The sequence below is a fragment of the Martes martes genome (assembly GCF_963455335.1).
Source record: "Martes martes genome assembly, chromosome: 9".
Lineage (NCBI taxonomy): Eukaryota > Metazoa > Chordata > Mammalia > Carnivora > Mustelidae > Martes > Martes martes.
The window spans coordinates 50,305,678-50,333,064 of record NC_137896.1 but is presented as its reverse complement, the minus strand read 5'-3'; the positions used below and the strand labels follow the sequence as shown (position 1 = coordinate 50,333,064).

Genomic DNA, 27,387 nt, shown 5'->3' with positions numbered 1-27,387 from the left:
ATTCCAGGTCAACTAGGGTATGCAAGCCTTTCTCTATCACAGAAGCTGCTGCAAAGCCTCATCATTCTAGACATAGTCTCTAGCTTACATGCTCTGAGGCGCTTCAGGGTTCTAGGCACTGGGCCAAGTGCCATTCAGTCAACCGTCACAACCACCCTAATAGAAGGGAAGCAAACACTACCTGATTTTATAGATGAATGAGGCTGTTAGAAACCTGGCAGGGCCAGGACAATGCCACCATGCCATATATCTGTGCTGCCCCACAACACAACATCTGGGGCCCCACAAATAACAAAGGGCATATGGTGGTTGACCTCTAAGGTCGGCCTCATGATGCCTCCCCTCAAGGATGTGCATGCTAAGTAAGTTCCTATGCCTGCCCTTGATTCTGGCTGGGGCCTGCTTTCACTAGCAGAATGTGCAAGCTATGATGGCATATGATTTCAGGCCAGTCTTCCTTCCTGAGCTGCCAGAGAAGCGCAGGCTGTTCTGCTGGGGGACGCCACAGGGGGGAACACTGAGGTGAAAGACATTCATGCAGCCACCCCAGCTGTCATCACACAAGACTCTAGGGATCCCAGGAGAGGCACATCCCAGCTCAAGCCTGTGCAATCACAAGATACTATAATAAAATGATTGCTATTTGCTGGTTTTGACCACTCAGTTTAGTGTGTACTTGCTGTGCAACAACAGATAATACAATAGGGAGATGCTTCCTCTGGGGCAAGGAGCTGTCCGCACCCTTCTTGGCAGGTGTTACAGCCCTATGTGTCCCAGGTAGGCACTTCATGTAGTTGATGGGTTTAAGGCTAGCCCTCAACAAGCAAATGGGTAACTGCCTTCTTCCTGCTGGCTAAATAGGTGTTTTCTGGCCACAAAATGAAAGTTACAAGTGTTTCTGAGACATGGAAATGTTTTTGCTTTGCAACAGAGGAATACCATAATGAGGTTAAACACCAGGATTTGAAATAAGATGTATGTGAAAAACAAAAATTCCAGTCAGAACAACCAGGCCCTTGGAAGAAGTGCAGAGAAGTGGTAGGCCTGTGGAGGGGAGCAGGTGTGGGGCAAGAAGAGGCATGTGGCTGGAGCATATGTATGGGCCCACAGGTACACATCTGGATCAGAGGCATGGGTCAAGGTCTTCAGGCCCTGATCGATGTCGTCAGGAAAGACAGGCCATACCACCCTTGGAGCAACATTCCCCTCTTCCCAAACTGGGACACAGTGATCCCCTAAGGCCTCCTTAGAGTTTATGTACCTGTTGGCCAGCACCAGGCTTCTCCTCAGCCAGGCCAGTCAGGAATGATCACAGAAGGCCTGGGAGGAAACATCCTGACCTGACATAGACTCCATCTCCAGTTCAATGCCATGTCTGTAGGAAGGGCCAAGTTCATGTTTAATGATCCTTTACAGAGCAAGAGAAGATGGAGGGACATCCACATAACACTAGAATCTCTGTGAATGAGGGGAAAAGTCTCCCCAGCTCCACAGCAGCAGCCCCAGAATCACCTGCTCATGGTCCCTGCTGTACTGTCATAAAGAATAAAATTCCCTTCAGATGCTTAAAAACCAGTCCACTCCAAACACAGGGGATGACTAAACAGTTACTTGGTGGCTAAATGCCCACAGCTCAGTGTCTGAGAAATGAATTCTCCAGCATCTCTTCCTTTTAAAAAATAACAGCATACATACACAAGTAAAACACATGACCATTTCTCACTCTCATAGTGCCCACTGACAAGATGTGGGGTGCATTCTTCCCCACAGATCCCTCCTGGGCTCCCCTAGTCCTGCGAAGCAGGGTCCAGTGGGCTGCTGTGATGATGGAGGGCAGGGGCACATTTCCTGAAGGGTTCCTCAAGCCTGCTGAGCAAGGAGGACTCTCAACTCTCATTGCACTCACCAGGTTTCCCCTCTATGCCACCCAGAATCGCCAGCCGCGCCGACATCAAACCGAGCCCCAGGTAGCTGTGGAAAGAAAATTCTGGGTGAGGGGCTGGCCTGCCACAGCAACCGCTGGGTAACATCTTCAATCCTGCTTCCAGTTCACCTGGCCTAAATCCAAAACAAGTGGGAAAGGGAGGAAACCTGTGGCGAGGCAGCAGACTTTCTGCTTCTAGAAGCCTTTATGGAGGTTAGGGCATTCAGATCAACAAATGAAAGCCTGTTACTTAACAGGAGCTTGCCTAGGAGCCTCAGATGCCAGTGAATGACACAGATGTGCCCTGATCTTTATGGAGTGCATATGCTTTACACCAAGAATCGACGGAAGGTGCCATGTGGTTAACAAATGGCCAAGAAAATTCCTGCACAATCCATGGGCTCTTCCCCACCTTTTAGAAACTTCCTCCAAAGCAGAACAAAATAAACACACAAAAAAAGAAATGGGATTTTGCTGTAGGTGAACTAAAAAATGAAGTGGGGAGAAGGCAGGAGGAGAAAGGAACAGCAAGGGAGGAGGAAGTGCTAGAGGGAGAGCCTCCAGCAGTGGGATTTCCAGGTGCTCTGGGTCACAGCACAGGGCTGACTGAGCGATAATCCTGGATGGGCAGCCTCTCCCTCTTCCCCCAACTCCCAAACAAACCTGTAAGAATAGAGCTTGTAGGTCCGATTAAACATCTGGAGTGACGTCAGGTAGCCAGGCGGGGAGGTCTGGAGGGTGTCCTGAAGAAGAACATGAAGGTTATTATCCTTCCTGCTGGTCTTTCTTTTGAAAATACCAGGGTATTTATAGAGGTATTCAATTAAATTAGTTTTTCATTAAGTCACATATTGTGAAAGAGTTTGAACAAGCAATGAAAAATAAAATGACCAAAATGAAAAGATGTTTTTCCTCCTCCTAACTAGCATTTACCATTCTGACAAATATGGCCCAACCAAGACAACTGTGAATAAATTTAAGTGTGCTTCCACTGTAAATTAAAAATAATAATAAGAAAGTGGTGGGTGAGGAATGCACTGTGGTTAGAGCAGCAGACAGTCCAGACTAGAAGCATTTTCATCTCCATTACAATGTCTCATCCCACAGGGCTTGAGGCTCTCTCCCCTTCTAGGAGTCAGACTAAGTAATGGCCCCCTCTCTGGCTTGTCCTGGGGGAAAAGGGGATATCACACATCCTGTGGCTGGCCCTGAGGGTTCTAGGTAGTACCCAATTTATCATCACACTGAAGATCAACTTTCCATTTCTCCCCCAGACAGAATTAAAATCAAGTGAAGGAGCATTAATTGTGAATGAATCTGGCCTTCAGGACAGAAACTGAATGCACAGGCCCAGAGGCACCAGGTTAATGGGCCTTCCCTGAGGGACTGCAACTCCTGGTGGCAGGTGGCTTTTGGAGGGTGGGGGCCACAGTGGAGCAGCAAGGGCTGGTTACCTCAACTCTTGGAAGGAAGGTGATCTGAGTAGATCCTCCGCCTAAATCCAGCATGCCCACACTGCTCCTTCCTGGGGTTTTCAAACTGCCTGGAGCAGAGTGAGTAGAAACCGACACAGCACTGTCACATAGTAAATAGATGAGAACAGGTGAAAAAGTACAGCTAGTTTGAGAGCCAAGCCCCACAGTGGAAAGAAAAACAGACAAACAACTGTGGGTATTTAACAATCTCCATGGAAGGATGCACATGTTGAAGGGACATGAATGTGGCTCTGCCAGCTGTGGCTTTAATTTGAACAATGTAAAACAATACTGACCTTCAGCAGAGAATCAATCGGGGCCTGCCTTATCTACTGCTCACCCCCAGGGACACTGACTTCCATCAGGTCCCTTCATGCCCAGAGGCATTCCTTCCCCCAGCACTGTGCTCCTAATGTGTCCTTTAACATGGCTTTCCATCCCCAAGGGGCAAATTCTGTTACAAAGCTTCTTTCTTTTTCACACATGCATCTCACACACAATAGTCTTTGCCATAATTACCATAAAGGTACAAAAGCAACCTATACTGAGAATAATCTAAGAAAAATGATTCCTTGTCATTTTGTTTCAAGAACAGATATTTCTGTTCCCTCTTCTACCTACAGAAGAGGAATTCAATTTTAAAGTGAAGAGCATTCCCACCACATTGAATAACTGAAAGCATGACAGGTTTTCTTCATGACTTCCCTTAGAAATGAGAGGACAGGGCCCCTGGCCGAAGCGGTTACAGGAAGCAGGAGCTATGCTGGAGAAATCCAGGCCTACAAAGCTCCTTTCCCCAGCATTTTTATCTGGAAGCTTGATATTCGCCCTGATGAGCCCTCACCCAACCTAATGCCCTACTTCGAGCCAGTACCACTCCAGAAACCCAAGGGATTATTTGAAAGAGTAGAAATGAGACCTCTGCCATCAAGAATGGCATCTGTGGACTGTCTGCTTCAGGGAGAGGGAGGAAGAATGTACCTGTTAGGAAGTTGACAGTGATCCACGCTGAAACGCCTACAAGAGAGGGTCATAGACAGCATATGAATCACCTCAGATGGCTGTAAACAACACATGCACTCAAATGACCACTTTGAGATTCCAGGAGCTCAAAGTGAGTGCCCCTCACTCCTCAGCCTCCAGATCAGCTACAGGAAGAGGCAGTGGTCATCAAGTCACCCAGCAGCTTCTGGCAGACTGTTCCAGAAGATGCCATACTACAACACTACAATACTCGGCCAAATGTCACATCTCTCCCTCCTATTCTTTATTATGAACTTCCTCTTTTTGGAAAGAGAATTTTGCTCTCCCTCTCCCCTGGTCATATTTTAAAATCAGGAGCTGATGAAGAACCTGACGGTCTCTATCTCAGCATTAACAATACAACAGCAAACTTCTAAAATCTGGGGATTCTCTCTAAGTGCTCTTAAAGCTGAAAAGATGATTTGTTTTCAGGAACTTCATCTGTGCCAGGTTTGGAGCTCGTTGAGAGAAGAATCTGTCTCTAATACTGGCCCCCCAGAGATCCTCTGAAGACAGTGACACTGTGAATACAATGGGACTGTCACTTTGGTTCTTGCTTGCCAATGTGGGAGAAAGCTCCCACAGCAGCCCTGCACACAGCCTGTCTCCCAGGACAGCCTCGTTGCACAGAGAGCTTCTGGAGACCCTACCTTCATCCGTTCCGTTCATGATGGAAACACAGTCATCTCCTACAAGGAAGGGCGATGCCTTAAACACTTCTTTCACCTAGATGCAAAGGGAGACATGCCGTTATCCTTTACAGTCAAAACTCAAAGTTCCCAATTACACCGTGCTTTCAGCAGGTCATGACAAAACAGTAGAGGGTGTCAGCTGGTGCTGTGAAGTAATAAAATTCATGTTTTATTTTAAATTTCTTGAATCCTCTGCAAGTGATATCCTTATCTACTGCCTAGACTGGTGGAGGCAGATGCTACCCTGAAGAAAACCTTCTTTTTAAAATTTTTTTATTGTGTTATGTTAGTCACCATACATCATTAGCAGTGTTCCAAGATTCATTGTTTATGCACACACCCAGTGCTCCATGCAATATGTGCCCTCCATAATACCCACCACCAGGCTCACCCATCCCTCCACCCCTCTTCCCTCTACAACTCTGTTTCTCAGAGTCCACAGTCTCTCATAGTTCGTCTCCCCCTCCGATTTTCCCCCTTCACTTTTCCTCTCCTTCTCCTAATGTCCTCCATGTTATTCTTTATGCTCCACAAGTGAAACCATATGATAAGTGACTTTCTCTGCTTGACTTATTTCACTCAGCATAATCTCCCCCAGTCCCATCCATGTTGATACAAAAGTCAGGTATTCACTCTTTCTGATGGCTGAGTAATATTCCATTGTATATATGGACCAAAGCTTCTTTATCCAACATCTGTTGAAGGGCATCTTGGTTCTTTCCACAGTTTGGCTATTGTGGACATGGTTGCTGTGAACATCGGGGTGCATATGGCCCTTCTTTTCACTACATCTGTATCTCTGGGGTAAATACCCAGTAGTGCAAGTGCCAGGTCATAGGGTAACTCTATTTTTAATATTTTGAGGAATCTCTATAGTTTTCCAAAGTGGCTGCACCAACTTTCATTCCCACCAACAGTGTAAGGGGTTCCCCTTTCTCCACATCCTCTCCAACGCTTGTTTGAAGAATCCTGTTTTAAAGCCACTCTGGGCTAGAAGAGCTCAGGGGCACCTTGAGCCTGCTAGGCCCCCAAACACTGCCCTGCTTTGGACTGGAGATGAGGCTCCAGAAGCTCCTCAAAGCAGAGCTCAGCCTGGGACCCAGGAGATGGCCCTGTAGCCAGGAGGTAAAGGCAGTGAACAGCAGCATTTGGGTGCACTTCCTTCCCCATTTTTTAGCAAGTACTGACACACAGAAACTTCAGTACATCTGCACATCCCAACTACACCTGTGACCTACAATCAGACTTGAGCATGTAAAGGTAACTTTTACAAGGGACCCTGACCAATGTACAACATTTCATCATTTAGCAGCTGCATAGTTTAGAAACAGTACTAAGGATGAAAAGCAGTTTCCCTAATGGGCCTGACAACAAGAACTGTCCAGGCACTTGTAAGAAACAGGGTTCATGGTTTTTTTGCAGGGCTGCCGCTAGGCTTGGGGGCAATCTAGGCCATGTGAGAGTCAGATCCTGGCAGGGGAAGGGTAAAGGCCTCCTCAGCAGTTACATCTGTGGATCAGACCAAGAGAAGAACTGGCAGTTACTACGAGAACATGCAGCCTGGAAATGAAGTGTCAGGAACTCAGGCCTCTATAGCCCTCTACAAGGATCTAGTCTCTGCATGGGTAGAAGCCCTTCAAAAGGCCTCAACACATACTTAAAACAAAGTTACTGTTATTACATAACAAGGTTCATTATAGAAAACAGGAACAGCTAAAGGTGATGCTGTTAACATTTTGATGTGTTTTCCTCTTCAGGAAGCTTCTACATAGCCCATTTGACTGCTCAGACACTGGCTGAGTATCTGGTGTTTTCAGTTATCTTAAGCTATCCACCCCCTCCTCCCCCCACTGGGGAAAATGGGTGAAATTACCTTTTGCAGTAACTTTTGAGCCTTTTCTCCTGGTAACAGACGTAAACCAGCTGTGGCCTTGAGGACCAAGGGGGTGGCCTTCCAGAAGTCAAAAGGAACATCCTGTTTAGCAACATCCAGTAATTCCTGAATTCCTGAAGTGCTCTGTGAATGTGGTAAAAGTAGGGTCTGTCAAAGCTCAGCATACAGGGTCACAGATGCTCCTCCAACCCTTTTGGCTTTATTAACTTACAAACACATCCTCTTCCAACTTTCCAAATTGGCAGAAAATGACTCAAGTGGTGCTCGTGAGTGTGAGGGGTATAGGGACCAGGCGAGTACAAAGCAACACTCCTGGCAGTGGCACATGGTGAGGTGAAGACACATAAGAGGGTCCTGCTATTCTAAACTCTGGCAACCAAAACCCTGCCTAGCCCCATCACCAACCCTCACCAGACAATCTCAGATGAGCTGTGACTCCTCTGGACATCATGAATGAATCCTGGGGTTCCTCATGGTGCTGAAAACCCCAAAGGAATCATCAATACCTGCCAGAATGCTTGAGATCCAAAATTGGCTAAGGCCCTGTGTCAGTGCAAAGGTGGGAAAACAACTTTGGTAAAGTACTTACTGATATTACCAACAGCTACAAAGCTGAGGGAACAATTTGGCAATGCCTGCCCAAGTAGAAAGGGTACATTCCTCTTACTCAGAAATCTCATTCTATGAATTCATCTGAGATTGATGCCCTTATATATGTGGGTAATGAAGTTCAATAAGGTGACAAACTGTAGCCTTTCTCAGACATTATCTGAATGTCCTTCAGGGGAGGACCGGTTCCCATAAATTCAATGTGCCCGTACACACTGCAATATCATTGCCAGAAAAATCAAGGAAGCTCTTTTCATCCTGATAGTAAATACTCTCTATGTTATATTGTTGAGTGACAAAAGTAAGTATGTGACAACATGAATGCCATTCTATTGTGCATGTGAAATAAACACGGGAAGGGGAAGAATACAGATGAATTTGCTTATAGGTATGTCAACAAGCCCTTGAAAGACATAAGAAACCAGGATCACCAGCCCTCCTAGGGAAGACTGGAGCAGGAGGAGCACTCTCACCACCTGCCCTGTGAAGCTGTGAAATATGTCCCACTTGAATGTGCATTGCCTAAAACAACTAAGGTTTTAAAAACCTTATGAGTTTATTCTAAAGCTACCCAATTTACTCATGTGTAATATTATAGTTACTCTAACATCACTCATTTTGATTTTTGTTTTCAACTTGTTTTTTAACCAAGCCACAGGAAAGCAGGCCTATGAATTTACTGTCTGAGATCAAGATGGACCTGTGCGCAAGAATGTGTACTACCTTTTTTTTGGTAAGATTTTATTTATTTATTTGAAAAAGAGAGTACAAGCAGGGGCAGAGTCAGAGGGAGAAGTAGGCTCCCCACTGAGTGGGGAGCCTGACATGAGGCTTGAACCCAGGACCCCAGGATCATGCCCTGAACTGAGCCACTCAGGCGCCCTGATGTATTAGCTTTGAAGACATACTTGACTCAAAAGGAACTTGTAGCTATGTTACTACCCAGTCCATTTCATCAGCAGAAATACAGGTGTCCTGTATTAGTGCAGCTGTAAGCTTTAAGGAGTTCAGAAGTATAAAAGTTACAAATTTACAAAAATCATTATTGGACAGTTTAAGTAAATCACTTTTACACTTATTTGGTTTTGAGGATTTTTGCAAAACACATTTTAAGTTCAATTTTTTTTGTCAACTTTTGTCATCTTCAGTTGGAGGAACTGGAACAAAAACAATTAAACCCTCAAAACACTGCTTTTTTGTCAGTTTGTAGCCTTTGTGTTTTTGAACTGCACCAAGACTTCTGGATGGCATGCCTGGTGGTTGGGGGAAGGGCCCGGGAAGCCGGAGTGTGGGGGAAGGTGGTGGGGTAGGGGTAATGGTCCTCTTTTGGCCCCATGCACTGTACCAGTTTCCCCCATCTGACTATCCTAAATAGCATGAAATGTCTCAGGGCAGCACCATCACAGACGCTTTCCTCTGCAAAGATAACGCACTCAAAAGAAAGGGAGTTGGCTTTAACAAACTGCCAAGTTGGAAAACAAATTTGAAGAACAAATAGACCTGCGAGAAAATCATTACCTTTTCAACATCATCAGCATAAGCAGAAAGACCTGGCTTCAGTGCTTTGAATGTCTCATGGGTCAAAGTGGGAGTTTCTAAGAGGAAAAGATGTTTAAAAAAAAGTACAAGTGTGAACATATATATGAATATATGAATATATACAATTATGGCTAGCCACCCTTTTTAAAGGCAAATGTCTGAAATCAGACCAATTCCAAAGTGACTGGAAAACTGCCTCTTTAGCCCAGATAAACAAAATAAGCATTCTACCTGATGCTTTGGTCAGAACTTTTAAAAAAAACCCAACTTTACTGAGGTATGATTTACGTATAAAACTATATCCATCTAAACTGCTGAATTTTAATACGGTTAATTCTTGTTACAACAAGAATTTTAATGTGGTTAATTCTTGTTACATTCTTGTTAATCTTGTTAATTCTTGTTACAGGGCAGATGATTCTAAACTGCAAATATAAAAGTTATTTTTCTATCCTGGGATGGGTGTAGTAGGTTCTAAAGAAAATTTTTTTTCTCTTCGTTTAAAAAAACAGTTGTCCTAAATTATGAAGGCCCTGGATTCATGTGCACACAGCAGGGACTGTTTATAGGAACACTGGTGGCCAAGGGATGTTGGCCTGAATTTGGACATGAAGACCCAGGAGGAAAAATCAGGGACAGAACTTTTTGAAAGGAGGTCTCTTTAGAGATAAAACACTGGACTATGGCTATTAAAGGATTACATGCTGACAAGTTGTCTTAAAAGCTTAAAAACCATTTTTGGAGGTAGGTAGGTCTGGCAGATAAAAACTTAACTACTGAACTGAGTTAAAAGATAAAGCAGATGAAAAGTAAAACATGACAGCTCTGGAGAGAGCTACTAACAGTGTCTGTTGCCACCAGCTCTGTTAAATGCCCAGAACAGTGTCCACTCAAAAGGTATTGAGGGTCAGCAAAGAACCAGCTGTGGCCGATGGACCTACTGAGCAGTCAGGGGGAAAACACTCACTGGCTAGAAGCTAGAGGGTGACTCTCAGATCAGGAGGGTACAAGAGGTGACAGGAAAGGAGATCAAAGGGAGAAAGGACAGAGTACGGAGCTGGACAGTGGACTGGATCTCCCCACAGAAGCAGCTACGGGGAGAACACACATAAACTCCCTCCACCCCAGTGCCAGAAGCCTGCGGACCCCCATCCTTGGGTTATAATGGGGCTCAGGCTCCAGCTCCCTTCTCACTGCTGAGGTCACTCTCATCTGTCACTCTGACTGGACCCACTGGGCTGCACCGTGTCAGCCTAGGTCCCAGGTCCTTGCTAGTTCATGACTTTCCCAGACTCTGCCTCATACTAGCCCAAGTCAGGGGCAACTTCCTGCCTTAAACTCTCTCAATGCAGCTTCTGGCCTAAGTCACGATCCTGGCCACCTGATCTGCTGCTGAATGCTGGGATTGGACAGGCCACCCAACACCCTCAGGGATCTCAGATGCCTTCAGGTAGTCACCAGAAGCTACTGTGAGTAAGGACAGTCAGGGAGTCCTGGGAAACTTAGATTCCTGGGCCCCAACCCACACCTGAACCAGCCTCTCTGGGAACCTGTATTTTTGACAAACTTCCAGGCGAGTCCGAGGCAGGGCATCCAGCCTAACCACTGTGCTGTAAGTGAAAGAGATGCCAAGAGCTCTGCTGTGAGTGAAGAGATCCTAGCAGTGAGAGGCCAAGGCACTCTACCCAGCATACCTCCAGGCTGCCGGTTGAACTGGAAGATGTGGACACGGGTTCCAGTGCTTCCTGCATCAAACATGATGCCGTAGAAAACTTCATGACCATGTGCAGCTGTCCCTGGGGCACTGTGAGCCTGGTGGCCCCTCCGGGCCCCTGATGCCACCTCAGTGATGCTAAAGAAGGCCTGGGTGGCAGAGGCCCAGTGCCACTTGATGTAGGCGACATAGATGAACAGGCATATGAACAGCCCCAGGGGGTACGCCACCTTTGTCATCTTCAGGTTCCCATTATTTGGTATTTTTCTCATTTCTCTGTCTGCTGAGGACTGTGCTGCAGCTGCTGAAGGGAAGGCAGGAAAGACATGTTAGGATACAAGCTTCTGGGGCAAGTCAGAAGTCCCTGTGCTTAGGGACAAAACGTTCAGCCAGAAACTGGTCTGCATTTTCCCCCTGGAATCAGAAGTTTCATTCAGTCCTCAAAGTGCTTCCAGAGGTATGAGCCCAATTTACAGAAGAGAACAGAAACTGGAGTTTACAAAGACTAGAAAACCTGTTTGAGGTAGCAGGTCCCGGAGGGTCTGACTTGGGGCAGACCCACAACTGTTGGCTCTAAGGCCTGAGCCTGGTCCCCAGCCAATAATGTTCCAGACTATTGGCTTTTGGACTTGTTGCCACTTTAAAAAGCCACATGTAAATGGTGTCCCCAAACTTTTCAAGGTACACAAACACATGTCCAATCCATTTTTTCAATTCTCACTTCCTCTTCTATACAGATATTCAATTCTTAGAAGGCTTAAAGTCTCATCCCTTGGGAACTACAGAGAGCCCCAGCCATGTCTGAGAAACGCAGCTCATTTTCCTGTAAGTTTCACAGATGTCTCTTTTCACTCAGGTACTACACTCTGCCAAGGAGGAAATAATGCCTGTGTGCTTTCCAAGCTTATGAAAATCCTACCTGAGTATCAAAAGAACTAACTCAGGGCACCTGGGTGGCTCAGTGGGTTAAAGCCTCTGCCTTCGGCTCAGGTCATGATCCCAGGGTCCTGGGATCGAGCCCCACATCAGGCTCTCTGCTCAGCAGGGAGCCTGCTTCCTCCTCTCTCTCTGCCTGCTTCTCTGTGATCTGTGTCTGTCAAATAAATAAATAAAATCTTTAAAAAAAAAAAACAAAACTAACTCAGCACCACTGTCTTTGGCTCAATGCCCCCTGTGCCCCCAAATGAATGCATTTGTTTGGGCTTTCTTAGCAGCTTCTGGTGTAAGACATCATGCTTCAAAGTTTGGAGAGAAAACACTGGAATATGGCTATTAAAGGATTATATGCTGACAACCTGAGGCTTCAAAGGACAAGAAGTGGGGTACTTGATTCTCAGGGATCCCCTACCCTTGGGGAATGTCCACCCGTGTCCATCCCTGACTCCTGTTAGTTGTGGCAAGTGGAGTGGACACTCCTAGAGGTAAGGAGACAGGAAAGTGCCATGTTGAAAGAAAGGCACATAACAGATCAATATCCCTGATAAACATGGATGCAAAAATTCTCACCAAGATACTAGGCAATAGGATCCAACAATACATTAAGATCCAACAATACAGGGAGAGAGTGGTGAGGTTATAGACATGGGGAGGGTATGTGCTATGGTGAGTGCTATGAAGTGTGTAAACCTGGCGATTCACAGACCTGCACCCCTGGGGCTAATAATACATTATATGTTTATAAAAAAATAAAAAAAATTATAAAAAAAAGATCCAACTACATTAAGAAGAAATGTTCACACACACACACACACACACACACACACACAAAAAGACTGTTCACCGCAACCAAGTAAGATTTATTCCTGGGCTGCAAGGTGGTTCAACATCCGCAAATCAATCAAGATACATCACAATAAAAGAAAGGATAAGACCCATACGATCCTCTCAATTGATGCAGAAAAAGCATTTGATAAAATACAGCATCCTGGTGCGCCTGGGTGGCTCAGTGGGTTAAAGCCTCTGCCTTCGGCTCAGGTCATGATTCCAGGGTCCTGGGATCGAGCCCGATGGAGCCTGCTTCCCTTCCTCTCTCTGTGTCTGCTGCTCTGCCTACTTGTGATCTCTGTCTGTCAAATAAATAAATAAAAAAGATCTTTAAAAAAACAAAAAACAAAACAAAACAAAATACAGCATCCTTTCTTAAAACTCTCCACAGTGATAAAGGAAATATACTTCAATATCATAAAAGCCACTTATGAAAAGCCCACAGAGAATATCATTCTCAATGGGGAAAAACTGAGAGCCTTTCCCCTGAAGTCAGGAACATGACAGTGATGCCCACTCTCAACTACTGTTGTTCAACATAGTGCTAGAAGTCCTAGGCTCAGCAATCATAAATAAAAAGAAACAAAACGCATCCAAATTGGAAAAGAAGTCAAACTCTCGCTCTTTGCAGATGACATGATATTCTATGTGGAAAACCCAAAAGACTCTAACCAAGAATTGCTATAACTCATACAGGAATTCAGCAAATCAGCTGCATTTCTATAGACTAACAATGAGACAGAACAAAGAGAAATTAAGGACTTGATCCAAATTCTAATTGCACCAAAAACTGTAAGATACTTGGGAATAAACCTAATGAAAGAAGAAAGGACTTATACTCTGAAAACTATAGAACACTTACGGAAGAAATTGAGGAGGACACAAAGAAATGGAAAAACATTCCATGCTCATTGCACTATTGGGTATATACCCCAAAGATACAGATGTAGTGAAAAGAAGGGCCATCTGTACCCCAATGACAGGCTAAAGAACATGTCTCAATATATATTTTTAATTAACATATAATGTATTATTTGCTCCAGGGGTACAGGTCTGTGAATCATCAGGCTTACACATTTCACAGCACTCACCATAGCACATGCCCTCCCCAATGCCAATAACCCAGTCACCTAATCCCAATCCCTACCTCTCCACTCCCCAGCAACCCAGTTTGTTTCATGAGATTAAGAGTCTCTTATGGTTTGTCTCCCTCCCATCTTCATTTTTTCCTTCCCTACCCCCGACAGCCCCCTGCCCTGCCTCTCAAATTCCTCACATCAGAGATCATGATAATTGTCTTCCTCTGATTGACTTATTTCACTCAGCACAATACCCTCTAGTTATTGCAAATGACAAGATTTCATTTCTTTTTTTTTTTTTAAGATTTTATTTACTTATTTGACAGACAGAGATCACAAGTAGGCAGAGAGGCAGGCAGAGAGAGAGAGAGAGAGAGGAAGGAAAGTAGGCTCCCTGCTGAGTAGAGAGCCCAATGCAGGGCTCAATCCCAGGACCCTGGGATCATGACCTGAGCCAAAGGCAGAGGCTTTAACCCACTGAGCCACCCAGGCGCCCCAAGATCCCATTTCTTTTGATGGCTACATAGTATTCCATGGTATATATATACCACATATTCTTTATCCATTCATCAGTTGCTGAACACCTAGGCTCTTTCCATAGTTTGGAGATTGTGGACATTGCTGCTATAAACATTCGGGTGCATGTGTCCCTTTGGATCACGACATTTGTATATTTAGGGTAAATACCCAGTAGTGCCATTGCTGGGTCATTGGGTAGCTCTATTTTCAACTTTTTGAGGAAACTCCATACTGTTTTCCACAGTGCCTGCACCAGCTTGCATTCCACCAACAGTGTAGGAGGGTTCCCCTTTCTCCGCATCCTCACCAGCATCTGTCATTTCCTGACTTGTTAATTGTAGTCATTCTGACTGGTGTGAGGTGGTATCTCATTGTGGTTTTGATTTGTATTTCCCTGATGCTGAGTAATGCAGAGCACTTTTTCATGTGTCTGTTGGCCACTTGGATGTCTTCTTTGCAGAAATGTCTATTCATATTTTCTGCCCATTTCTTGATTGGATTATTTGTTCTTTGGGTGTTGAGTTTGCTAAGCTCTTTATAGATTTTGGATACTAGCCCTTTATCTGATATGTCATTTGTGAGTATCTTCTCCCATTCTGTCAGTTGTCTTTTGGTTTTGTTGACTGTTTCCTTTGCTGTGCAAAAGGTTTTGATCTTGATGAAGTCCTAATAGTTCATTTTTGCCTTGCTTTCCTTGCCTTTGGCGAAGTTTCTAGGAAGAAGTTGCTGTAGCTGAGGTCGAAGAGATTGCTGGCTGTGTTCTCCTCAAGGATTTTGATGAATTCCTGTCTCACAATGAGGTCTTTCAACCATTTTAGTCTATTTTTGTGTATGGTGTAAGGAAATGGTCCAGTTTCATTCTTCTGCATGTGACTGTCCAATTTTCCCAACATCATTTGTTGAAGAGACTGTCTTTTTTCCATTGGGCATTTTTCCTGCTTTGTCGAAGATTAGTTGACCATAGAGTTGAGGGTCTATTTCTGGGCTCTCTATTCTGTTCCACTGATCTATGTGTCTATTTTTGTGCCAGTACCATACTGTCTTGATCACAGTTTTGTAATAGGGCTTGAAGTCTGGAATTGTGATACCACCAACTTGTTTTTCTTTTTCAACATTCCTCTGGCTACTTGGGGTCTTTTCTGGTTCCATATAAATTTTAGCATTATTTGCTCCATTTCTTTGAAAAAAAATTGATGGTATTTTGATAGAGATTGTGTTAAATGTGTAGATTGCTTTAGGTAGCATAGACATTTTCACAATATTTGTTCTTCCAATCCGTGATCATAGAACGTTTTTCCATTTCTTTGTGTCTTCCTCAATTTCTTTCATGAGTACTTGACAGTTTCCTGAGTATAGATTCTTTGCCTCTTTGGTTAGGTTTATTCCTAGGTATCTTATGGTTTTGGGTGCAATTGTAAATGGGATCGACTCCTTACTTTCTTTCTTCTGTCTTGTTGGTGTATAGAAATGCAACTGATTTCTGTGCATTGATTTTATATCCTGACATTTTACTGAATTCCTATATGAGTTCTAGCAGTTTTGGAGTGGAGTCTTTTGGGTTTTATGTAGAATAAAGTATCATATCATCTGCAAAGAGTGAAAGTTTGACTTCTTTGCTGATTCGCATGCCTTTAATTTCTTTTTGTCTGATTGCTGAGGCTAGGACTTCTAGTACTATGTTGAATAGCAGTGGTGATAGTGGATATCCCTGCTGTGTTCCTGACCTTAGGGGAAAAGCTCTCAGTTTTTCCCCATTGAGAATAATATTCACTGTGGGTTTTTCATAGATGGCTTTTATGATATTAAGGTATGTACCCTCTATCCCTACACTTTGAAGAGCTTTGATCATGAAAGGATGCTGTACTTTGTCAAATGCTTTTCAGCATCTATTGAGAGTATCATATGGTACTTGTTCTTTATTAATGTATTGTATCACATTGATTGATTTGTGGATGTTGAACCAACCTTGCAGCCCAGGAATAAAACTCTCTTAGTTGTGGTGAATAATCCTTTTAATGTACTGTTGGATCCTATTGGCTAGTATTTTGGTGAGAATTTTTGCATCCTTGTTCATCAAGGATATATATTTTAAAAGATCACAAAGTATATATTCTGATCACAATGGAATGAAACTAGACGTTAACAGGAAAAGGAAAGCTAGAAAATTCCCAAATACCTGGAAACTAAACACCACACTCTTTTTTAAAAAACCATTTTATTTATTTGTGATAGAACAAGAGTGAAATGATCTATGTGAGATAGGATAAGAGAGAGAGCATGGGGCAAAGAGAGAAACAGACTCCCCTGTTGAGCAGGGAGCCCAATGCAGGGCTTGACTCCAGGACCCTGAGATCATGACCTGAGCCAAAGGCAGACTTAACCAAATGAGCCACCCAGGTGCCCCTAAATACCACACTCTTAAAACAACCAATGGGTCATAAAAGAAATCAAAAGGGAAATCAGGAAGTATCTTGTGACAAATGAAAATGAAAACACAACATAACAAAACTTATGGAATGCAGTTAAAGCAGTACCAATAGGGAAAATTATACCTGTAAATGCTTACATTAAAAGAGAAGATTTCAAACCAACGACCTAACTGTATACCTTAAGAAACTAGAAAAAGAACAACTTATTTATTTTTAAACATTTTTTAAAAATTTAAATTAAATTAGCCAACACAGTACATCATTAGTTTCAAATGTAATGTTCAGTAATTTATCAGTTGCATATAACATCCCATGCTCATCACATCAGAGGCCCTCCTTAATGGCCATTACTAAGTTACCCCATCCCCCCCACCCACACACTTATTTTTAAACATTTTTAATTTTTATTTATTTTTTTTAAGTAGCGTCCACATCCAGCATGGAGCCCAATACAGGGCTTGAACTTAGGATCCTGAGATGAAGACTTGAGTAGAAATCAATAGTTGTATGCTTAACCATCAGTTGGATGGTTAAGCTCAGTTGCATGCTTAGCCACACAGGTGCCCCCCAAAAGAATTAATTAAACACAAAGCTAGAAGAAAAGAAACAATAAAAATTAAAGCAGGATAAATAGAGGATCGAAAAACAACAAAGAAATATCCATGAAACCAAGAGTTGGTTCTTTGAAAAGATCACCATAACTGAAAGCTTTAGCTATCTTGACTAAGGAATAAAGAGAGAAGACTCAAATTATAACTAAAATCAGAAATGAAAGAGGGAACATTACTACTGATTTTATAGAATTAAAATGCTTATGAGAGTATTATGAATCATTGTAGACTAATAAATTGGATAATCTACATGAAATAAACAAATTCCTAGAAACATATAATCTACCAAGATGAATTACGAAGAAATAAAAATCTAAAGACACATAACTAGTAAGGAGACCAAATCAGTATTCAAAAATCTCCCAACAAAGAAAAGCCCTGGCCCAAATGAATACTGATTTGTTGGTCACATCTTATTTTACCAAACATTTCAAGAACAATTCCAAAATCTTCCCAAAAAATGAAGAGAAGGGACCACTTCTTAACTCATTCTATGAGGCCAGCATTATCCTAATACCAAAGCCAGACAAAGACACTACAAAAAGATACAGACCATCATTCCTTGTGAATAGTGATGTAAAAATCCTCAAAAAAAAAAAAAAAAAAAAAAAAAGGCAGCAAACTGAATTCAGCCACAGAGCAAAGGGACCAAGTGGGATTTTTTCCTGGAATAAAGGATGGTTCAAGATTTGAAAATCCATCAAGGCAAATATATCACATTAACAGAATAAAGGGGGGAGGGCGCCCTCAGTGGCTCAGTCGGTTAAGTGTCCAACTTTTGATTTCAACTCAGGTCATGATCTTGGGGTCATGAGATCTGCCCCACTGGACTCTGTGCTGAGCACAGAGTCTGCCTGTCTGTCTCCCTCTGCTTGTTCTCCAGCTCTCTCTCTCTCTCTCTCTCTCTCTCACACACACACACACACACTCTCTCTCTCAAATAAATAAGTAAAAATAAAATCTTTAAAAAAACCACCCAGAATAAAGGGGAAAATCAATATGATCATCTCAATTGATGCAGAAAAAGCATTTAATAAAACCTGATACCTTTCCATAATGAACACAACCAATAAAAAGGAATAGGAGGAAACTACCTCAACATAATAAACTACCTACCATATATGAAAATCCAACAGCTAATATCATACTCAGTGGTGAAAGACTGAAAACTCTTTTACTTTAAAATCAGGACCAAGAAAGAATGTCTGTTTCCAACGCTTCCATTCAACATAGTACTGGAAGTTCTAGCCAAATCAATTAGGAAAGAAAAAGAAATAAAAGCCATCCAAATTGGGAAGGAAGAAGTAAAACTACCTGTTCATAGATTACATGATCTTATATGCAGAAAGCCCTAAAGATTCCACAGGGAAGGAAAATAACTGTTAGAACTTATAATTTCAATAGTACATAATATCAACACACAAAAATCAGTTGTTTCTATCCTTTATAGTGAACAATTTGAAAAGGAAGAAAACAATTCTATTTACAATAGCATCAAAAAGGATAAAATACTTAAAAATAAAGTTAACCAAGGAAGTGAAAGCCTTGTACCCTGACCACTACAAAACATAGCTGAAAGAAAATTAAGAGTCAAATAAATAGATATCCTGTGTTCATGGATGAGAAGACTTAATATTGATAAAGGTATCAAAACTACCTATAGTGGTCCACAGATTCAATGCAATCCCCATAAAAATCCAAATGATTTTTTTTTTTTTGTAGAGACAGGGAAAATAATCCTAAAATTCATAGGAGATACAAGGAATCTCAAGGGACCCCAAATCACAAAACAATCCTGAAAAAGAACAAAGTTGGAAGCCTCATACTTCCTGATTTCAAAACATACTATAAAGCCACACTAATAAACAACTTGTGGTAGTGGTATAAAGACAGACACAAAAACAAATGGAACAGAACAGAAACTCCAGAAATAAACCTTCACATACATGATAAAATGATCTTTGACAAGGGTACCAAGACCATTAATAGGGGAAAGGACAGTCTCCTTAACAAATGGTACTGGCAAAACTGGATATGCACCTAAAAAGGACTGAAGTTGGATCCTTACCTTACAGCATATGCAGAAACTAACCCAAAATGGATTGAAGATCTAAGTATAAAACCTAAAACTATATACACTCCTAGAAGAAAATATAGTAGAAAAGCTTTGTAGCATTGAATTTGGCAATGATTTCTTGGATAAGTACCAGAAACAAAAACAGGACAGCAAAAGCAAAAAGACAAATGTGACAATTAAAAAAACTACGCATCAATGGGCACTAACCACAGAGAGAAAAGGCAAGCCACAGGATAGGAGGACATATTTGCAAATCATATCTGCTCAGAGATTAATATCTGGAATATAGAGAACTAAAACTTGACAACAAAAAAACTGAACTTAATTCATAGCATGAATGCATGCAAAGCATCTGGATACACACCTCTTTAAAGATACATAAATGACCGGGGCGCCTGGGTGGCTCAGTGGGTTAAAGCCTCTGCCTTCGGCTCGGGTCATGATCCCAGGGTCCTGGGATTGAGCCCCATATCGGGCTCTCTGCTTTTCTCTCTCTGCCTGCCTCTCTGCCTATTTGTGATCTCTCTCAGTCAAATAAATAAGTAAATAAAATCTTTAAAAGGAAAAGATACATAAATGATGAACAAGCATATGAAAAGATGCTCAACAGCACTAATCATTAGATGTGAAAACCACAATGACGTATCATCTCACACCCATTAGGATAGCTACTAAAGTGTTGGAAAGGTGATGGAGAAATCAGAACCTCTGTGGGATTATATATATTTTTTAAAGATTTTATTTATTTGACAGAGAGTGTGTGCATATAAGCAGTGAGAGAAGGGGAGTGGCAGGCAGAGGGAGAGGGAGAAACAGGCTTCCTGCTGAGCAAGGAGCACAATGCCAGGCTTGATCCCAGGACTCTGGGATCATGATCTGAGCCCATGGCAGATGCTTAACTGACCAAGACACCTAGATGTCCCCCTCTGTGGGATTATAAAATGGTTGAACCACTGTGGAGAATAGTACAGATGTTCCCCAAAAACTAAAAATAGAATCACCATATAGATCCAACAATCTTATTTCTGGGTATGTATCAGAAAACGAATTGAAAGCAGGGTCTTGAAGAGATAACTTGCATACCCATGTTCACTGCCACATTATTCCCAATAGCCAAGAAATGGAAACAGCCCAAAAATCCACTGATAGATGAATGGATAAAGAAAATGTAGTGTACATACAAAATGGATTATTATTCAGCCTTAAAAAGGAAGGAAACTGACACACGCTACAACATGGATGAACCTTGAAGACACAATGCTAAATGAAATAAGTCAGTCACAACTGAACTAATAGTCCACTTACATCAATTATCTAGAGTAGTCTAATTCAGAGACAGAGTGTAGAATAGTGGTTCCAGGGGCTGGGGTAGGGTAGGGAATGTTTAATGAGTGCATAGACTCAGTTTGAAATGATGAAAAAGTTCTGGAGATGAATAGCTATGATGGGCACAACAATGTAAATGTAATGAATGCCACTAACTATAAACTTAAAATAGCTGAAAGGGTAAATTTTATGTTATATATATTTTCACAAGAAAAAAAAATCCTTTAATGACTCTGAGGCCAGACAGGTAACAAAAATGAGTTCTGTGGGCACAGGACTAAAGGCAGTGGTGGGGGGAGAAGGAAGAGGGCTGGGCCTGCTTATTGCATCAAATGTTTAAAGTTTCAATCCTGCCTCACCTCACTCTCTCAACAACAGCAGCAGGTCATGTCCTAATGTGATTCTTTCTACCTTCAGCATTTTTTCTTTTTTTTTAAAGATCTGTTCCTTTGGTCCTTTCTCCATACTCCTACAAAATCTACCCAAGATGCTTACTGCCACTCTGAACCTTGGCAGCTAGAGGCTTTTCTCTTGGGCTTTTCAGTGTCCCTGAGTAAACAGAATGTGGAGTTGTTCATTTTGCCGTTCTTTCCCCTGGTTAGAGTACCTCTCTAGAAACAGGGACCAGCCCACTCGTCCTGGGTCTTCCAACCCCAAAACAAGGCCAGAGCCGCACCCATTCAGTCAATACTTGCTGGTGAAGAAGGCTCTCGGAGAGTCTAGCTGATGGAGCCATCAACAATGCTTCAGGACCCAGATGATGGCCACCAACAGAAGTAGGCCATTTAGGAAGGGGCTATTTGGGCAGGAGACGATTGTGACCAGGTTTTCAATATGTTAAATCTGAAATGACAGCAGGACATTGGTCAGAAATGGAACTGACCCTTGTGAGACAGCAGGTTTGGGGTTGGGACCTAGGGAATGATCTGCATCAAGAGGATGTTAGCTAAGATCAGGAGTGAAGACATCAATGAGAAAAAGAAGACCCAGGAACGAGCAGAGGCTGAAATGTGACCTGGGGAATGCCTGTTCCCAAGCAGCCAGCACTCACCCTACAACTAAACTTCTCACAGGCCTCCTTTCATTAGGTTACTGTAACCCAGAGTTTTCCATTGCTAAGAGATCATTAAACAAAAAATATTTACAGACAATGTTCTAAAGCAGCTATTTCTAAGGATGAACAATAAGGACACAAAAGTAATACTAACATCTTATAACCTGACAATGTTTTAAAAGATCCTTCTTCTTTTTCTTTTTTTTTTCCTTGCTCTCCTGTTCCTCTGCCAGTGCAGCACCGGTATAAGACCCTTTTACATAATCAACTTTTATTATGTCCTATGTTAGTCTAAGAACCATGACCTACATGATCAGATTAATAGGTGGTAAAACAAATTTTGAGGCAAAGGTTGCTCTTTATTAAACTTGTCTACCCACGGGCGCCTGGGTGCTCAGTTGGTTAAGCAACTGGGCTCAGGTCATGATCCCAGAGTCCTGAGATTGCCCCCCACATCGGGCTCCCAGCTCCACGGGGAGCCTGTTTCTCCCTCTGACCTTTCCCCCTCTCATGCTCTGTCTCTAATAAATAAAAAAATAAAATCTTTTAAAATAAATAAATTAACTTGTCTACCCACTAAAAAGATACCCTTTACATATGCTATATCCTGTTGCCAGAGACCCACAAAGCCAGCACTTACACCACACAACAGACGACAACTTATTTCCATATAACAGTGCCAAGACCCAGGGAGTATCTGTAAACAGACTTGCCTGGAATCACACGGCTGGCATGTGGTGAGGCACAGACAAGACTTTGTGGCTTCTGTCTCCAAATCAAATGTGCTCCATCATTTCACTTTCCCTATTAACATTAAGACTCTATTTTAGACAACCAAAAAATACTCACATGAAATTACATGCATATAATCATTACAGTTACACACCAACAAGCTCAGCCCGACATAAACAGAGTCCAAACAGAAAACATTTAAGGGAGCACAGAGCCTGGAACAGCCTGGCCCAAAGGCACCTCCATGTTGTGGAGGTGCAAACCTAAAAGCCAGCTTCACTCCGTTGGGTTAAGGTGTTCAGCAATATTAAGCACTCTAAGACAATTTCCAGAGGAGCAAACTGCATTTCCATGGGCACCACTAACACCATAGCATAAATGTGTCAATCAGGTCCTTTCTAGAGGTCCACTCAAGAAAACGACCCAGCTTTAGTTTTGTCCTTTAAAAGAGAGAGAGAGTCTAGAACAAGGCCATAAGGAAGGGTAAGCCAGGTGGGGAATAAGGAGTAGGTTGGGAGTAGGGTGGGGCATGATGTAAGGTGCACAAAGGCAAACAGGTTTGGCTCAGCAAACCTTGTACTCATCTGGCTCCTGTCCCGGGCTACCCTCTGTCAGATGGAGGTCGGGGTCAGAGAGAATTTGGGTGTGGAACAGTGGTACCGGAGGCAGGTGCCTGCCCCATCCCTCAGCTAGCTTTCTAGGAGCTGGGGAAGGCAGGTGAGCTCTCAGAAATATAAGCTTTATCTGATATGGATCAGTGGCCACACAATCTGTTAGCCAGTTTCTTCAAGGTTTTCCTTTAAAGCACACAAAAGAGCCATGTGTACAAATGACTTCCACATATGCTAAAAACCTATCCAAAATTTAACGACATTAACAAACCACTACTTATTCTCCTGGAGGTTTAAACTGACTTCTCTCTCCTTTTCTGAAAAAAAGTATACATACATGAGTCAGCCCTGTTAACACCACTGGTTGTTTCCTTTCCACAAGACACAGTGGGCAGGGAAGCTCTTCCAGATCTCTTTACATGGTTATCCACCTCTGATTTTTCATATTAGGTTCCACAAGGGAGAGAGACACACATCATATTAGCCAATTGATGCTCACGAGTGAAGGAATGGGGGTACAGAAAACAATTTCTGGATTTATACTGCTATGCCCCCCACTACCCTACCCCCCACGAACCTTGTTAAGGTATTGGTAACACCAACAGGAGAACCTCCCCAGACAAAACCGAATTCCCCACCCATCATGGCTCTTGCACAGTGGGTCAGAAAGCCCTTGTAATCACAGCTGCTATCTACCTATCCCCAAGAATCTCCCTTCTAGAGTTTCAGATTCCCTCACGGGGTGGGTGGGTGGGTGGGGGGTGGGGAGGGGGGTGGAGGACTACGGGCTAGGACCACCACAAGATCTTGAAGGATGTACAATGTATGGCTTGGTATGCATGATCCTGGAATGCACGTGTCTGGAGGGACAAGTGGAGCTACCCAGACACTTCTGGGTGTCTGATTCTGTTGGATGGACGCCTGGGATATGGAGCACTGTGCTCATCATAATCAACAAAAACAAGTTAGGCTTTCCCCAACCCTTAAAACCATTCTATGGCTCTGAGCTGAACTTAAGATAACGGCCACCCTTCTTTCCTTCCATGGTCCCCTGTCCATCTCTCCCTCCTCTTTCATTTTCCTGACTCAAGGATTTCCACTGAAGGGAGTCGAGCCCGGTGTCCAGCTCCATCCACCTCACGGTGTCTTTCTCCTTCTCTCTCTTTCTGGTAGCCTGGAGCACTGTTGGCTCCTGCCTCAGCTCAGGCAGAACCGCCTTGAGCTCTTCTGGTCACCGCAGCAATGTCAGTTACTGTCCTCCCATCTGCAGTAGTGTCAGAATGGCATGGTCTTGCCTGTTACCTGGGCTTTCCAACCGGGCTGTGAGGCCCAGGCGGGAAGGGGCCTCGCCAGTCCTTTCCCTGTTGGATCTCCTGCAGCTGGCACAGAGCTGGGAAGCGGGTCAGCAAACGCTGAAAGAATGAACGCAGCAGCTCCAGGCTTCCTTGGGGTAGAGACCCTTGCTGTCTGGCCCATCCAGTATCCAGAACACGGATCGCTTCCCTCACAGGTCAGCCGAACCCAGAGTTCTGGGTTCTAATGGAGCCAGGGCAGGAAGGCAGCAAGAGGGAAAACCCGTGTGCGAATGACCCTGAGTCCGCCTGCTGGAGCCGCTGCTAGAGACCAAGGAGCTGACAGGTGTGTGGGTCTAGATCTCCAAGACCCCGACCCTCTTCCACTCGGGCCCCCTCCTGCAGCGCGCAGTACGCCGGGCTGCCCACGTGCAACTACTCGGGCCCTGCGGACTCCGCCAGCCCCACGCGCGTCCCCGGACCGCCCTTACCCGGCAGGGTCCCCTCTGCCTTACCACCGAGGGAGGTTCTGTTTACCGGGAGCGCGCGGGCGCCTGAGTAAGATTCTCAGCTCTCGCTCGCGGCCGGCGTTACCGAGGCCTCCGCCCACAGGCCGCGATCCGGCGGATCCCGGGAGCAGGAGTCCCGCCCACGTGCGCGTCGCGTCACCGGCCGGGCGGAGCGGGCAGTTGGGGGCCCAGCGCGCAGGCGCGGCGGACCGTCGGGGTGGGGTGGGCCCCGCTGCGCAGACGCGGCCGGGTGTTCTGGCCGGTAGGTGTTGCGGTTCCCATCAGAATAGGTTTGCCTAGTGTCAGCCCTGGCCGGGGTCTTGGCCCGTCTGGCCTCCAGAGCGCCAGTCCGGCCCTCGCCGGCCGGATTCGGCTCCTGTCCCAGCTCGCAGGGGTTCCTCTGGGCGGCAGGGCAGGCTGTGGTGCTGGCCAAGGAGTTACCGCCATAACCTCACAACCTTGACCTTGACCAGCCTGAGGAAATTTTGAATTTAACTTGGGTCCCTCCACACCTAAAGCCCCCCCCACCCCACCGCCTTCTCTTTTGAAGGTCGTACATGACAGAAAATGCAATTCATCGACAGGCAGTTCGATGAATCTCTCCTGTTCTTGACCCCCATTTTCCTAACTTCCCAGGTGCTGCCAAGGTTGGCTGGAGCTCCTGAGTTCGGTTAGGCATCCACGCAGGCTCCCGGTTTATTTAAGGATCGTGGTGGAAGGGTCAGCCAGATGTCTGCTTAGTCAGTCCCCTTTTGCTCAGCCCAGTGCTGGAGCTGCCTTCCCAGCTTCCCTGGCGGCTGAGCTGCCCATGTGACAGCGTCTGGCCAACGAGCCAAGTGTGTGCCTCCTCTGGAGCTGGTTCGGAACCCCCCCATCTCGAGGTGGTGTGGGGCAGGGGAAGGGGGAGACCCTGGGAGGGCCCTTAGTGGATTCCAGAAGCACATGGTGCTCTTAGGTCTGTGGTCGAGATGGTGGCACTTTTGAAAGTGAGTCGGTGCTAACCAGACAGGACATAGGGACAACATACATAGACCAGGAGTTGGAGCGGGGCATGTCATCACCATGAGCACCTGCTTGGGCTCTGCCCTTCTTTACCAGGTCAAACTGCTGAGACTTGGTTGTTTATACAGCAGTTAGCACATATGGTCCCTTGTTCCAGGTGCTTGCTGTCATGAATAATGCTACAAGGATCCTAGAGGACTATTTTTGTGTGCATGTGTGGGTATATCTATAGGAAAAATTTTTAGAATTGGTATGGTAAGGACTATGTCCTCCTTTCCCCTTTTCTTTTAAATATTAAGGTACATGTGGCTAAATTGCTTCTTAGAGATTGTACTTACATACCCACAATAATATATGGGAGTGTGGGTTTCCCCACTTTTCCCCAGTGGAATCATTACAAACCTTTGTATCTGTGCCAACCCACTGTTTGAAAAATTCTATCTCACATACAGTTTAAATTTACATTTATTCTATTATTTTGAAATTTCTGTTCACGAAACCGTGATGACCTTGGTTCTGTCCACCTCACCCATAACATCACCTTCACCATATTTCACTCCTAGAATTTCTAGAATTTGTCAATTTTACTGACATGCGCTTTTGTATATGCCATTCACTGCTTGGAAAGCTCTTACCCCAGGTCTTTGCTTAGTAAACTGCTATGGTATGAATATTTGTATACTCCCCAAATTTATATGTTCATATCATAAACCTGGAAGGTGATAGTATTAGGGCTTTTGGGAGATGAATGTGATTAATGCCTTTATGAAAGAGACTCCAGAGAGTTCCCTTGCCCCTTCTGTAATGTGCAGTTACAGCCAGAAGGCAGCCCTCTGAGGAAGCCAGCCCTTAGAAACCGGATCTGCCAGTGCCTTTATCTTAGCTTTCCAAGCCCCCAGAACAGTGGGAAATACATGTTTGCTATTTATAAACCACCTATTGTATGATATTTTTGTCATATAGGAGTCCCAATGGACTGAGACATAGATTCTTTCTCCTCCTTTAAGACTCAACTCAAATGTCATCAAAACATTTTATCTAGAGTGGTTCTGTCCCCCTCCCCCGATAATCTTTTTTTTTTAAATTTACTTAATAGTACTTTTCAAACCCATCATTATTTATTTGCTCATTCGTACTTTGGTATATTCCTTATACCTTAGCTGAAAGGTGAATTCCATGGAAGTGAGGAAGTGGTTTGTCCTGATGGTTGTTGCATGGGTAGCGCCTAGCACTCTGCCTGGCATGTGGTAGGTACCTGTAGCAGACACTATTTTTACCTTATTCCCTCAGTCCACTTCTGACTTCAACTCTCCGGTGGTGGAGGAGAGTTCCCACGAATGCTGTCACCTTAAGTAGCTCTTTGCTGTCCACTGTAGAGCTTACCTTAGAACTTTCTCTGGTAGCCCTGGGAGCAGACATAATCTGGAAGTTCAGGGAAGTTAACCCTTGACTAATTGGGGTTGAATGCTTCAGCCTTCCATGCTTCATGAGAATTGGATTGAGCCTGAGTTT

The 27,387-nt window shown here is 44.0% G+C and overlaps 1 protein-coding gene across 7 annotated transcripts in view; it reads right to left on the bottom strand.

Moving 5' to 3' along the window:
* Positions 1-24,989, bottom strand: part of ENTPD6 (ectonucleoside triphosphate diphosphohydrolase 6) — a 40,884-nt gene extending 15,895 nt beyond the window's left edge. For 2 of the 7 annotated variants that reach the window (XM_080814137.1, XM_080814139.1), the window contains exons 1-10: positions 24,880-24,982; positions 22,443-22,533; positions 10,851-11,174; positions 9,136-9,212; positions 6,988-7,131; positions 5,073-5,148; positions 4,381-4,416; positions 3,379-3,467; positions 2,588-2,667; positions 1,907-1,971 (exon numbers count right to left, since the gene is read on the bottom strand). In XM_080814137.1, coding sequence (XP_080670263.1) covers positions 1,907-1,971; positions 2,588-2,667; positions 3,379-3,467; positions 4,381-4,416; positions 5,073-5,148; positions 6,988-7,131; positions 9,136-9,212; positions 10,851-11,142 — 859 coding nt within the window. In that variant the 5' untranslated portion in view covers positions 11,143-11,174; positions 22,443-22,533; positions 24,880-24,982. Of the gene's footprint in view, positions 1-1,906; positions 1,972-2,587; positions 2,668-3,378; positions 3,468-4,380; positions 4,417-5,072; positions 5,149-6,987; positions 7,132-9,135; positions 9,213-10,850; positions 11,175-21,282; positions 21,393-22,442; positions 22,534-24,879 lie in introns of those variants that run through there. The other 5 variants (XM_080814138.1, XM_080814140.1, XM_080814134.1 and 2 more) reach the window with 3 other exon arrangements.
* Between the last annotated feature and the right edge of the window lie 2,398 nt (positions 24,990-27,387).